General features: G+C 44.4%; 1 protein-coding gene across 2 annotated transcripts in view; it reads left to right on the forward strand.

Moving 5' to 3' along the window:
- The window catches only part of DPP6 (dipeptidyl peptidase like 6), a 1059737-nt gene that overhangs the window by 1019186 nt on the left and 25223 nt on the right, over positions 1–15328 (forward strand). For both annotated transcript variants that reach the window (XM_004372755.2, XM_004372756.2), the window contains one exon: positions 12475–12573. In XM_004372755.2, the coding sequence (XP_004372812.1) occupies positions 12475–12573 (99 nt within the window). The remainder of the gene's footprint in view (positions 1–12474; positions 12574–15328) is intronic.

A 15328-nucleotide genomic window follows, 5' to 3' on the forward strand; every position in this document is an offset into this window, starting at 1 on the left:
TTCTGATATCCTTTCATGGTGCCTCCTGGCCCAGCCGTGTCAGCACTGAACAAAATCAATCATTTTTACTTTGTCCTTCAAACTGGGTGAATCTCAGGTGAAGAGTCAGATGACTGGTACTCCCAGGCCCCCCGCCCAGAGCCACGGCTCGTGCACGGCAGGCACACGGTGTCCCATCAAAGTCTCCCGCAGCCATGGCAGCCGTATGAAGGGTCCAGTGCTGCGTGGGTCCATGTGCAGCACATCCCACGACAGAGCAGCTGTCTGTCAGGTGCACCTTTGGGCTCAGGTATATTTCAGACTCACTGAGCCCTTTCATGATTGAAAATGCCGCTGGAGAAATTCCAGGAGCCTCACAAAGCATGCAGGGGAAGCAGTCACCATCCTGCAGTTGCTGCCCTTTTTATCTGCAAGCTCAGCCTGGCCTGCTGTTCTGGATCGTTAGGACTGCGCAAGACTCCTACCCATTTGTTCTTTTCCTGCAGTCTGCATGGCAAATGTCTTAGGTAAACAATTCCTCCTCAGATGCAAGGAAAGAGCAGAGGTGTATAATGATAACAGCAGCCAACGTTCATTACACACTTGTGATGGGCTGGGTGATAGAATTCTCACCTTCCATATGGGAGACCCAGGTATGATTCCTGGCCAGTGCCCCTCATGTGAAGCCACTACCTGGCAGTAGCGGCTTCCGTGTTGCAATGATGCTAAACAGGTTGCAGCGGAGCTTCCAGACTAAGACAGACTAGGAAGAAAGGCCTGGTGATCTACTTCTGAAAATCAGCCAGTGAAAACCCTGTGGATCACAATGGTCCAATCTACAAGTGATCATGGGGCTGGTGCAGGGCAGGGCAGCGTTTCGTTTGATTGTGCATGGGGTTGCTGTGAGTCAAGGGTAGCTAACAACAACATATTTTAATTGATTTCATCTTCAAAACATCCTATGAGGCAGGATCTATGATGATCTCCCTTTTTCAGTTAAGAAAACAAGGCAGAGGAGCTTAAGTCATTTGCCCAAGTTCAGAGCTAGAAAGGGGTAGAGTTATATTTTGAACCAAAGTTGCATGGTCCCAGAGCTTGTGCTCTGCTGGACTGCCTTTCCTTCAGAGTAGTGAGAAGGGACTGCTCCATATCCAGAGCATTCCCACTCTGCACCCCTAATTAAGACACGCCTGAGGAGGCAAAAGTGGCCATGTCCTCAGAGTTTTCCTCAAACGCCTTCTCTGTGTGACTTCTGCTCCCACCCTGCACCCCATACCACACCCGTCAGCTCAGTCTCTGTCTACCCCCTCAGCCGTGTCCAAGCCAGCTCTGGGGTGAAGGTGCAATATTACACCTTTTCCTGCTCAGAAGACTCATGCATCAGAGAGAAAGGGAGAAGATTCCTCTTGGCCCTGAGAGTTTGCAAATCTGTGATGGACTCTGTGGAATCTAATGCTTTCCCTCCATTCAAGTTCTACATCAATGAGTGATGCAGTGGGTAAGTGTTTGCCTGTTAACCGAAAGGTTGGCGGTTCAAATCCACCAGCCACTCCTTGGAAACCCTATGGGGCAGTTCTACTCTGTCCTACAGGGTTGCTAGGAGTCGGAATCGACTCGACGGCAACAGGTTTGGTTTTTGGGTTTATCAACGAGTAGACTGGGGTAGTACTTTGTAGATTAGAGGGAATTGGCTTGGCCCTTAAACTTACTCTCTAAAGCTAGCCAGTTAATCTCCAAGTTGTCACTCCTTGGCTAAAACCCATTGCCGTCGAGTCAATTTCGACTCATAGTGACCCTATAGGACACAGTAGAACTGCCCCCTTAGAGTTTCCAAGGAGCAGCTGGTGGATTCGAACTGCCAACCTTTTTGGTTAGCAGCTGAGCTCTTAACTGCTGTGCAACCAGGGCTCCATTCCTTGGCTAATCATCCATTATTTTTAATGTAATTATGAAACCACTTGTGTCAAGTCACCTGTGCCTTGTGGCACCCCATGTGTGTCAGAGTAGAACTGTGCTCCATAGGGTTTTCAATGGCTGATTTTTCGGAAGTAGATTGCCAAGCCTTTCTTCCAAGATGCCTCTGAGTGTACGCAAACCTCCAACTTTCATTTAGCAGCTAAGCATGTTAACCATTTGTGCCACCCAGGGACTAATGTAATTATGTTGTAATTATGTTGTTAGGTGCCATTGAGTCAGTTCAGACTCATAGCGACCCCGTGTACTGCAGAACGAAACACTGCCCGGTCCTGCACCATCCTCACAATCGTTGTTATGCTTGAGCCCATCGTTGCAGCCACTGTGTCAGTCCATCTCACTGAGGGTTTTCCTCTTTTTTGCTGACCCTCTACTTTACCAAGCATGATAAAATAGTGACCATTTAATACCATGTGCCAGCATGCCTGAGGGCTTGACATATAATTTCAAACATGTTCCTTATGACAACCTTATGGAGTTAAACAATCTACCCAAGATCACATGGCTAAATTCAGAAAGAAGATTAGAATCTTGGTTTATCTAACACCCAAGAACATGCTCTTGACCATGGGGCTATAGCAGATGTCTGGCTAGGAGGGACTTCATTCTAGACCCCAGGATCCAGGAGTTCGCAAGGCCTCTAGGTGGTTGCCACTAGGTAACACTCTCACAATGGCCTCGTCTTTGATCACTGCTATGATAATCAGCCTGGTTTACTTGTGAGGTAGTTCTGATTCCCTAATGGTGTTTGAAGGCCTCACACTGCTTTAGGACAGGGCTTGCAAAAAAAAGACCAACGTCATGAGTCAGGGAGTCTTTTTGGCCTGACATGTGGAACTGAGCAAGGAAAAGTGGGGATTCATGTGCCTGCAGCAGAGAGTGAAGGGGTGTTGGGCAAGCTCTTGGAGATGTGGCTTTTGAGCAAACTATGGAAAGCCTGGACTGTCAAGCTAATATCTGGACAGCCTTCTGTTGGCAGTGACAAAGGGACAGCACAAAAGCCCTGAGCAGTGCATGTCAGGTAACAAGGGAGGCCTGGGAAGGGTTAGGACACTGACTGTGAAGGCGGGCTAATTGTTGTATCTTATTCCTCCAACCCTGCTTTGAAATTTGAAATTACTGTTTCAGAACTCTTTGCCCTTTCTCCTCCTCTTCCCCCTGACCCCAAAGCCACCCTGGGAATATTTGACTTTTTCCCCTTTAGAAAATCTTATCTACAAACAGAGCCTGCAGCATGTTCACAGATGTGACTCTGAATTATTTAAAAGCTATTTCCTTAAGAATGCAATTATGGTTGGGACTAAAGTATACTCATTTGGTGCCTGGGTATTCAAGCTACTTAAGTATTGGAATACAAAGCCAACAGAGTCACAGTTAATATGTCACTGGTTATAATGTAAGTATGAAAGGGAATGTAACTTAGATATGTGGACACCAATTCAGTGTGCAAGAGAATTGTAATTACTGTGCAACTCACAATACAAACCCTCAGGTCTTCAAGAGAAAATACATGGGTTGTTGGAGTTAAAGTATAATGTCTGTTCATTGACAATACCCCATAGAGTCTTGAAAGCGTATTTATGAACCTCTAAATTACTAGGTTACCCAGTTACCACTCCTTTATCAACATTAAAAGATAGGTTTCTCTCCCTCCTACTCTCTTCAGTTGGGTTTTTATAAAGAAGCAAAACCAACTCCCACTTCCAGTTGGCATGGAGGCAATTCTCTTATAAAGTGATATTAGACAGAGCCTGTTTCCTGCCTCTGTTCCTTTGCTCACACTGTTCTTTACCTGGGATGCCATCCCTGCCCCTCCCCTTATCTTCTTCCTGAGTAATCACCTACTAGATTCTTAGCAGAAGCCTTGAGGGGTGCAGACAGTTAACACACTCGGCTGCTAACTGAAAGGTTGGAGGTTCCAATCTGTCCAAAGACACCTTAGAAAAAAGGCCTGGCAATCTACTTCTGAAAAATCAGCCACTGAAAACCTATGGAGCACAGTTCTGCTCTGACACACAGGGGGTCATCATGGGTTGGAGTTGACTAGATGGCAGCTGGGTAGACTGTCAAGACTTGGCTCGTGTCACCTCTTTAATGAAGCATGTGGTGTGTAGGCATGAGGGGGGACATGGCATTAGAGAAGCTAGGAGATTTAGGCAAGGATGTAATCATGAAGGCCCTTGGATGTCATGCAAAGGCTCCTGGCCTTTGTCCTGTACACACCTGGGAATGATACCATCCTATCTTTACTTTTAGCAGATGTTCTGGTTACTATGTGGGGAATAGGCTAGAAGGGTCCAACCCTGCAGGCAGGGAGACTTGTTGGGGGATATGGCAGTTCTCCAGACAGAGAAGAGGAGGGCCCTGGCCAGGGTATGGTGATGAGGCTCTATCCTCCCCACCCTGTAAAGAAGAGAAACTCTAGGCAAAAAGAGGAACCAAGAGTTATAGTTTCTCATTGATGCAGGCAGAGTGTGGCATATGCTGCTGACAAATGGAAAAGTATCTTGGAATTTTTTCTGTAGCCTACAGTCCTCCAAACCTGGGTCTTCTCCAGTCCAAACCAAGAGGAGTGGCACCCTGCTGAGAGTGGTCTCAGTGGATTAAGCAGCGACCAGGCAGATGGGGGGTATGTCCTGCTGCCTTCACCTGTCCTGTAGAGAGGCTCCTAGGGCCCTCCTTTCTGTGGGCCAGCAGGGGTAACTGTTACCCTCAGAAGGAGCAGCCAGGCCAGTGTGGCCTGTCGTCTAGGACTGAGGCTGCCCAGCAAACACACAACTTGTTCCAAAACACAGAGATGAAAGCCAACTCTGTCATTTCAAACATCCAAGCCCTGAGTTTTAATCAGAATGCATCAGGCAAGTTTATATCTAAGACCTATAGTTTTCAAATACTTTGGGGAACAAGGCTGGTGGCCACAGAAAGTCGCATTAGCAAGTGGCTTTTGTCTGAGGAGCCCTTGCCAAGATCTGCTGCATACAGAGCCAAACTAGGCTGTTGGTGTTGTTAGTTGCCATTGAGTCAGCTCCGATGCAGGACGACCTTATGTACAACAGAAGGAAACCTTGCCTGGTCCTGCGCCATCTTCATGATGGTTAGTATGTTTGAGTCCATTGTTGTGGCTTTGGTGTTAATCCATCTCATTAAGGGCTTTCCTCATTTTTTCTAACCCTCTACTTTACCAAACATGATGTCGTTTTCTAGAGATTGGTCTTTCCTAATGACGTGTCCAAAGTAAGTAACGAAGTGTCTCACTTCTAAGGAGTATTCTGGTTGTTTTTCTTCTAAGACTGATTTGTTAGTTCTTCTGGCAGTCCATGGTATAGTTGATATTCTTTGCCAACATTACAATTTAAATGCATCAATTATTTTTCTGTCTTCCTGTATCATTGTCCAGCTGTCACATGCATATGAGGCTGACCAGTTACTGTCAAGTCAACTCCTACTCATGGCGACCCTGTGTGTGCCAGAGTAGAACTGTGCTCCAAAGGGTTTTCAATGACTGATATTTTGGAAGTAGATCACCAAGCCTTTCTTTTAAGGTGCCTCTGGGTAGACTTGAACCACCAACCTTTCGGTTAGCAGCCAGAATACTAACTGTTTGCACCACCCAGGGACTAGCAGTCCTCAAATATTTTTGGTCATGTAAGTTCCTAAAAAACAAAACAAAACAAAACAAACCCATTGCCGTTGAGTCAATTCCAACTCGTAGCAACCCTACAGGACAGAGTAGAACCGCACTGTAGGGTTGCCAAGGCTGTAATCTTTTCAGAATTCCCTAAAAGAAGTGTGAAAAGTCATGTGCCCGCTTACACATTTTTAAGTAGTCATTTAAAATTTTTCTTCATTATTTTAAAGAGTTACACAGAATATATTTTCAGCATATTGTGAAATATTGACATTTTAATATAAAACATTACATAATTTTTAATGAATCCTACAGTATCTAAATATCATAATGATTTGATATATGCCATCATCCACTTAAACGTTTCTTGAACAGGTTTTTCTTTAGCAGTCAGAAATTTTACATCTTTATTTTACTCCTCCGACTGATATTTATATTTCATTCATTCACTCCTCCACCCTAGAATTCTGTCCTAATGTAAATACATAAATACATTCTTGAAAATCTTGTAAAGTTTCATTTAATTTCCTACGACTATCAGACCATAAGTATTATTTTTTCCCTTCTGGATTGAATTATTATTGTAATTATTTTTAGTTCACATCAAAACAACCTGAATATATTACAAATTCTGATAATTGTTAAATACAGAGAGTCACATTTTAGTTGAATTTCATCTTTTAATGTGATGGCTGTCATGGTTTTTATTTTGTTTTGTTTCCACTTGATTCATGTCTGCATGGATGAATATTGCTAATTCCCAGTATAAGACAGTGTTCACGAACAATCTGGTTAGTGTTTTTCTGTTTTGTTCTTGGTATTTGCTTTCCTTTGTTTTTGTAGAGGCTAATAAAATGTGCTCACATAAGTAAATAGGTGGAAATGGAGGAAATTCTCTTCTAGTGATGTCACTTTGTTCTAACTCTGTCAGAGTTATATGGTAAAAATTGTGACTAATCTATCATCCAAAATTAATTTTAATAAGCTATAAACTTACAACTCAGCTTCTTCTGGAGTTTTGTTAAAGTCAAAGAATGAGGGACCCAGCCAGAGGATCCCCTGCCCATTGCTGGGGCACTCACTCAGTCACCCAGCGCAGTGCTCCCATTGGGCTTTCTTTGGAAAGCAAACGTACCATGGAAAGGTTAAAAAAGGTTAAAAAAAAATCAGTTGCCATCTAGTCAAATCCAACTCAGAGTGACCCCATGTGTGTCACAGTAGAGATGAGGTCCCTCTCCTCTCTGCTTGAGTATCTTTTATATCTCAAAAGAGATTGACTCAACATACAACCTATTCCTATAGATTGAATCCTGACTCATTAACATAACTGCCTCTAATCCTGCCTCATTAATATCACAGAGGTAGAATTTACAACACAAAGGATAATGACATCACATCACAAAATGGTGGACAGCCACACAATACTGAGAATTATGGCCTAGCCAAATTCACACACATTTTTGTGGAGTACAATTCAATCCATAACAGGGGGACAGAAATAAAGCGGGGAGAAAGAGAGAGAGAGAGAGACCCAGACATCAGTTCGCTCAATAAACAACTCCTCTTTCATTAAATACCTGTTATCTTCCTAGCACAAGGCTTGTTGCTGTGAAGGATCAAAAATAAGTTGCTTTCAGAAAGGCCTAGCCATTTACTTCCAAAAAATCACGGTGAAAACTCTATGGATCACAATGGTCCAATCCCGTTATGCATAGGGTCACCATGAGTCCAGGCAAACTTGACAGCAGCTAATAACAACAACAACGCTTTGACGAACTTTCGACTTAAAAAAGGAAAAGACAAGTCACTTACATGGGCCCTGCTATCAGATGGCTTAAATCTGGCTGGAGAGAAACACAGATGCAGTAACAAGAACAATTAATAGCCAGACTGTGTGACTCTGACTCTAGCAACAAAAAGAGTTTAGAGAAAAGAGATGTCAAGCGAAATGGGTGGTTCTAAAAAGTATTAACGCAGGAGTTGGGCCTGGATCTGGTTCATGAGTAAGAAGACGACTTAGAAGTGAAGTCTGGGAGTGGGCAGCAGTATTTATAATGGAGCAAAGGAGGGCCCAGCTGGGCCCACCCTGCAGCCTCAGGGGAAGGGCACGTGAGGAAGCCCTTGGAAACACGTCCAGGAAGGCCTGGGCTGTGAAAGGCACAGAAGATCTGGAGGGGAGGTCAGATCATTGCAGCAAGAGCCCCTGCAGGGGCCTGGGCAGAGAGCTGTGTGCACGTGCCCACAGCACACCACGTACTGTTCTTCGTGTAGAAGCATGAAACGAGGGGCAGGCTGCTTTTCTCTCCTTTAGCTCAGTTGCTCAGTTTCCATCAGGACCTGGTCACTAATTTTCCAAAATTCAGTAAAGAGGTGATTCCACCAGCCCCTTATAACCAACAGGAGCCATTGTGAAGCACACTTCAGAGCGGATCTGCCGAGCAGGCCTGCCCACCGGGGCACCAGGACTGGAGCAGCCCACGTGAGGAGGCATTTGTCTCTGTGGGTGCGCTGTGCCCAGATCTGATAATTGCTAATTCCATAGCTAATTCCACCCAATATTAGAGGGGCTCACGTTTAATTAAGGAGTGGCCATTTGTATGCTCCACGCTGGAGGTCCCTGTGGCCCTGGAGTCAAAAGAAGAGTCCTTCCGGGAATACACCAATCTTTTCTTATTTCCTCTACTGAGCTCCCGCCCTCTTTGAATGCAATTATGGGAACAAATAAAATGGCTTAACTCAATTCCCCTGTGTCACAGGCAGCTCTCTGCTGATAAAACCAGTTGTGTGGGCAATCATTAAATGAGAAATCTAATATTTAACTAAGTTTAATAATCTATTGCTTTGGTGCTTTTCTATGAAGGGTAGGATTTCAATAGAGAGAAACCAGCTATTCAAATGCAACCTACATCATCAGTGAGTGATTAGAACACTGTGTGTCCCCACAGAGAGCCAGAGCTCAGAGATCCAGGACTGGTAACAGGGTGTTGGCAGTGGCAAGCTGTGTTCTCATCCATTCCGGGCAAGCTTAACTCAGAGAGCAGCAAAACAGTGTTACCTCCTGAGCAGGAAATTGCTCCTTCAGGGTCAGCATTTGAGATTGCTGAGTAATGCCAAAAACAAACAAACAAACCCATTGCTGTCGAGTCAATTCCAACTCATAGTGACCCTATAGGACAGAGTAGAACTGCCCCATAGAGTTTCCAAGGAGCGCCTGGTAGATTCGAACTGCTGGCCTTTTGGTTAGTAGCTGTAGCTCTTAATCACTACGCCACCAGAGTTTCCTGACTAATGCCAGAAACATAAAATTCAGATGTATACATATGGCAATAGCACATTATATTAAACTACGAAAGGGTCTGTCCCAATTCTTTTTCATTTTGAAGTTTAGTAATTCGATCAGGCCCTGCCCCCAGCAAACCTCACCCACTCAGGACACTCACAGTTGCTTCTTCTGTGAGAACACTGGACCCAGCATTGTTCTTGTTGGTAAAAACATTCTACATCTGCACCAGTTCGTTCCACTGATCTTCATGAGTTACCATTTCTATAGTCTGGCACACCCCAAGTCCCTTCCTGTTATCTCCCTGGGCCTATCACATAGGCAGATGTAGTGGAAAGCTCGAAGGTTCTTCTAGGGCTTTCGCCTGACATCCAGAAGAAGGCTGACGGCTTCCAGGTGACCCTCTAAGATATATGCACTGGTCTCCTACGATAAGCTTGGGTTTGAGTCCTCTCAATGACATTCCTCATAATTCCAGCATTAAATACTAACTTATGTATACCTTTAATCTTTCAAGCACTGTACCAGAAAATCAAACCCATTGCCGTTGAGTTGATTCCAACTCATAGCGACCCTATAGGACAGAGTAGAACTGCCCCATAGTTTCCAAGGAGCAGCTGGTAGATTTGAACTGCCAACCTTTAGCAGCCTGAGCACTTAACCACTGTGCCACCAGGGCTCCTCAAGCACCATAAATGTTTTAATTTAGTTAAAGTGTGCTTTGGTTTCGTTTGGGCTTGTCCCAGGGAGCAGTGGTTTCTTTCTTTAGCGCTTGCCATTCAAGAGGCTGAACCTTAGGAACTTCTAAGAGCCTTTGGGCTTTCTGAAACACCAGGGAGAGCCTCCCAATCCTTTTTCATTTATTCTCTGTCAGAGACTTTCTTGGGGCAGTGAAAAAGAGGCCATGTGGGAACAGGGAGAAAGACTTGGGCCAAAACCCATTACTGTCTGGGGATACTTAATTTTCAGGGTATGAACTGGGTTTCCACAGGTTGCTGGGAACTAGTGGATTTTGTCACTGCAGTGGGACTGAACACTGATACTTACAAAAAAAAGTAGCTGTGCTCCCCAGGAGCCCTGGTGGCACAGTGGTTACAGTGCCAACCAAAGGGTTGGTAGTTCGAACCCACAAGCCGCTCCATGGGAGAGAGATGTGGCAGTCTGCATCCATAAAGATTCACAGCCTTGGAAACCCGATGGCACAGTTCTACTCTCTCTTACAGGTTGCTATGAATTGACTCGATGGCAACTTTTTTTTTTTTTTAATGGATGAGCCAGAATCGACTCAGTGGCAGTATGTTTGAGTTTTTTTGGTTTTATGCGCCTACCCTCTTACATGGCGCAGGACTGGGCAGTGTTTCATTCTGTTGTGCATAGAGTCACTATGAGTTGGAACCAGCTTGATAGCACCTAACAACAACAACAACTCTTACAGATGGGTTCAACTGTACCTGGAGAGGTTGGAGGGGTACCTTGGATAAGATGTTCAGGACTTCTCTTTAAGGAGGTGATGTTTGACTTGAAGGATGAGAAGAAGTCAGCAAAGAGGGTTCTAGACATAGGGAACAGTAAGGATAAAGACCCTGAGGCAGCAAAAACTTGAATACTGTTCTTTTCCTTATCCTTCAGAGTTCCCATCTAGTCTTTCCACCCTATGAATGTGAATAGAACAAGGATAATAAATTGTCACTTTCACAAACCAACTCCTATCAAGTGATTGTGTTTACCGGGGGCATTAAAGGTCTGGGGCCATGTGGCACAGCACCGAGTGCTTGCTCCAGTCTGTTGCCACAGGTGTGGCACAGGGCAGTGGGCACCAAGATGGCATGTACTTATGAGTCCTAAGAGAGAGTACTCCTTCCCAAGTTTTAACACATCACTACGAGGTAGAGTATGTTCATTTTGTTCATCTCTCAAACCAAGTCTCTGAGTCTCAGAATTGAAGTCAAGTCTACTTGAGCTCCCCTGAGATTTTACCACTATGTATACCCCATACAGACATAGCTGTTCCTTCCCATTATTGACAAAGGACACTATTTCCTGCAGGCTACGTGGTGTAAGGATCCTTCCACAGTGGTGCTCCAACTTCAGATTTTATTAACTCAACCTATTTGAAAACTAGCCTCATCATTTCTCCCCTCACCTTTTTTATGAAAGCTAAACATTCAGATAAGTGACCAGCAATTTTTAAAACATTGTTTGTTTTGTTCATTTACTCACAACAAAGTTTCATTAACTCTGGCCCTTTGTAGAAGAAGTTTGCCAGTCCTGCTCATAAACGACCGTTCGGATCCTTGAGTAGTGTTGGTAGCTAAGTGTGCCTTCACAGACAAAATGATTCACTGCCAAAGCCTCCCTGTTATGAGCTACAGTTTAGCCTCCAGGAGCCTTTGCAGTGCATCTGTAGGTGACTGTTGGTTTTGGAGGGTGTTATTGTCTAAAGAAGGTTCAACATTCATTGTAATATTAAAACATTCACAAATTATAACTGTTTCAAAATGATTGGTCAAGCCAAAAGTAGAGTTTCTTGAAGATGAAATTTGCCTTCATTATGAACACAAGTTGTCCCCACATGTAGGCGTAAAGTGAGAAAGGACAAGAGGAAGTAGGAGGGTTCCCATTACATATTAGATGGTGAAAGGAAGGGGAAGGGCCATTTCCGCAGGAGAGTAACAAAGGGGAATGAGGAGGGGGCATCCTTTCAGCTGGAGAAATACATAATGAGGGCAGTGGTATATTGTTACAACCTAAGAAATAAAGACCAAGTACATCTAAGCCACACACAGGACTCACCTGAGCTCCTCTGACAAGGAGGTAGAAGTCCAAGTCCACAAAATTGTTAAGTGTTACCCATATGACTTTAATCAACTAATTCAATCATGCAGAGTCCTGGTGGTGCAGTGGTTAAGAGCTCAGCTGCTAACCAAAAGGTCAGCAGTTTGAATCCACCAGCCACTCCTTAGAAACTCTGTGGGGCAGTTCTACCCTGCTGTATAGGGTCGCTGTGAGTCAGAATTGACTGGACGGCAACAGGTTTGGTTTTGGTTTTGGTAATATAGTCATCCAAATTAAGGTCTCTAAAGACCAGATAACCTTATGTTTTATTTAAGAAATTTGAATCCATTTTTCCTAGAAAGAAATTTAAGGAAGATAACATTTTAGCTTCTATTCTCCTTCCCTTTCCTTCCCTCGTTATCATGGCCACTCTGTTTGGAAATTCTAATCATCCTTACAGCTTTTTGATGTTAGTTTTCCTAAAACCAGCAGTCTTGAGATGAAACAACTACCAAAGCCTATACATATAAGTGAGAAATGCCGTGGAGACCGAAAATCTGCTGGGGGTCGGGTGGATGCGGGGTAGCTTAATAGAGTGGAAAGAACCTTCCATCTGTCCAAGTTCCTGCTTTGAGACTAGACCTTCCACCTACCAGCCATGTAACTTGAGCAAGTTCTTTAGTCTCACTTTCTTTCTCTGTGAAATGGGAGTAATAATAGTTACCTCCAGGACTGATGCAGGTACTCATGGTATGCTGCCCACGAAAACCCACAGCTCCTATAGGTATTCAGTGAATGTTCACTGAACCTGAATTTGTCTTTTTTTCTTTTCTTTCAGAAATTTTTGACCTAGAAACAAACGAACACGTACAGAAGGCTATAAATGATCGACAGATGCCTAAAGTAGAATACAGGAAGATTGAGATTGATGATTATAGTAAGTGCTATGTTTTTTTCCTTTAAAAAAACAATCCAAATGAACAAACTGCTGTTCTGAAATGGCCCAAGGTCAGCAATTGAAGGCTGTGCACAGAAGGCTTTCCTTGGCCCCGGGGCGAGGCAGAGTCTCGTGTGTAGCAGCTAGAGATGCATTCTAGCCAGCACGGGGGTTATCCTGGGATGGAGAAGGAAAGGGTCCTTTGAGTTTACTGCACTGAGCTTATTGTGTCAAAGCCAAGACTCTCACTCTGGTGACAAACAAACACAAAAGGTGGAGCACGTGAGTGTTCTCCAGGCAAGGCTGAAAATTTCAGTAAGTTCCGCACTGAGCTTCTCTCCTTTGGTGAACATGCGATGAGACCATCCAGGAGACACTTCTCACCTCCGAGATTTCCTTTTCTGTGCCACTGGATATCGTTGTTGTTGTTAGTTGTCGTCAAGCCAGCTGCAATTCATGGCGACCTTATGTATAACAGAAGGAAACACTGCCTCGTCCTGTGCCATCTTCATGATCGTTGGTACAGTTGAGTCCATTGATGATATCTTTACTACCTCATTATTTTACCTCTAAATGCTGATATACCCTAAAGCTCAGTACTTAACCCTTTGCCTTTCTTTGTCTGGGTCCTTTTTTTCTCTTGAACTGTTCACTCATTCATTCATTCAGTAAACTTTTATGAGTGCCCACTCTGTGCCGGGCACTGCTAGGTGCTAACGAACCCCAGGAGTGGTCTGGAAATGAACTCCCGTTACTAGATGGGACAGTGTCCTCTTAGCTTCCACTCTCATCTCTATGCAGCCTATCAATCCCTGTGGTCCTCACTGCCTATGAGATATTTACCCTCAGATGTAAAATGCCCCCCGTAAAGATCATTGTCTTCCCCCAAAACTACATCCCTTTCAGACTTTCCTGCTTCTGTGAATAGCACCATTTCTGTTTCAAATGTAGACTTCAAACCTCTGAGTTATCTTTGAGTAGTTTATTCAGATACCATCTAACCACCATCTCTGTGGTTGCTAAGTAAGTTTCATCTCCTGTGCCAACTCTGACTGACTAGTAGTAACTGCCTGGAGCTCTGTGTTGAGGAGTAGAAGGTTGCCAGGGCTCCATGGAAACGATTGTCAAGATTGATTAGTAATGCCTGACCTGAAAGAGAACAGGGAGGAGGAGTTGCTCACGAGCCCTGTATCTGCCACCTCTGGAAGCTCTGTCTACTCATTCCATTGCAGCAGGACAGTGGCTTATCACCGGGGTCATTGGGTCCTGAAGTATCATTAAGCACCTCTTTTGTACTCAGCACCAAAGACTATGAGCCCATATGCTCTTTAATGGCAGAGCCCAAGGCTCACACCCATGAAAAAAAAACAGACTAACACAGTATGTAGTGTAAGGCTGCATTGTTTAGAGCAGAAAGAAAATGCTGCAGGAATTTGGAGAAGAGCACGAGAATGGACTGCAGTCATTTGGGAAGGTTTTCAACAAGGTAGGAGTTGAACTAGGTCCCTGAAGTAGGCTTTAATTTGGCATAAGAGGAGAGAGAGTTGGCATATAAAAGAAGAGAAAGAGGGTCCACATGAGCAGAGGGGCATGGGTGAGAATAAGTACAACTTATTGTGCAGCGATGGGGGCATTGGTGGTTCAGTGGTAGAATTTTCACCTTCCACGTGGGAGATCTGGGTTCGATTCCTGGCCAATACACTTCATGTGCAGCCGACACTCATTTCTCAGTGGAGGCTTGCATGTTGCTATGAGGCTTTACAGGTTTCAGCAGAGCTTCCAGACTAAGATGGAATAGGAAGAAAGGCCTGGAAATCTGCTTCCAAAAATCAGCCAGTGAAAACCCTATGAATCATAACAGTCCAATTCACAACTAATCATGGGGATGGTACAGGATCAGACAACATTTCGTTTTGTTGGGCATGGGGTCGCATGAGTTGGGGCTGACTGAATGGCAGCTAACAACAACAAGAACAATATTGTACAGTGAGTAAGGAGACTGGCCTGGAATTCCAGGCTGCAGGAGAGGCGCTGGGTGTCGGCCAGTGTAGAGGGGCATCTCCTCACTCTCCAGAGCCTCATCGAGTCATCCTTCCGTCCATCTAGGGGTCACTCACCAAACACGTCCTGACCCTACCTCCTGGCCATATGAAGTCACACTCCATTAGAACTTTTCTAAACATTGCTACAAATAGCTGTATTTTCTCTTTGGTCCTGTAGGACATAATCACCTCTGAAAGTCAGGAACGTCTGGAAATCTGATGTGCTTGAAGTCCCCACACAGGTCGAGAAGCTTCTCTGTTAAAATGCCCGTGATGCAATCACTCTGAGGAAGGGGATGATGAAGGGATTTAATAGTGAGGGGTCTAGAAGAGGGAGAAGAATCAAACTTAAAAAACCTAAACAGAGGCTGTGATAGTCTTGTTTGGCCAAGGAATTGTGATTATGCCAAGTGGGGGTATTATTTCCCATGGTTCAAGGACCATTTCCACCATCTCTCTGGGGTTTTTAAGTTCCACGTTTCCAGAGCCCATCTCTAGCCACACCTCCATAGGATGCTCTCAGCTTCAGAACCATGGACAGCTCTGAGCAGTGCAGGAACTGAAATCCCAGCAGGCAGAGTTAACAACCACATGTATTCATGAATGGAAGTGAAACGGTAAATTTAAAAAGTAGGCACAGAGATAGTGGGACATTCACCATATCGATCATCAGAGTACACAGCACAGAGTAAAACAGAAAATAAGTGGGCATA

Source organism: Trichechus manatus, unplaced genomic scaffold (assembly GCF_000243295.1).
Source record: "Trichechus manatus latirostris isolate Lorelei unplaced genomic scaffold, TriManLat1.0 scaffold00020, whole genome shotgun sequence".
Lineage (NCBI taxonomy): Eukaryota > Metazoa > Chordata > Mammalia > Sirenia > Trichechidae > Trichechus > Trichechus manatus.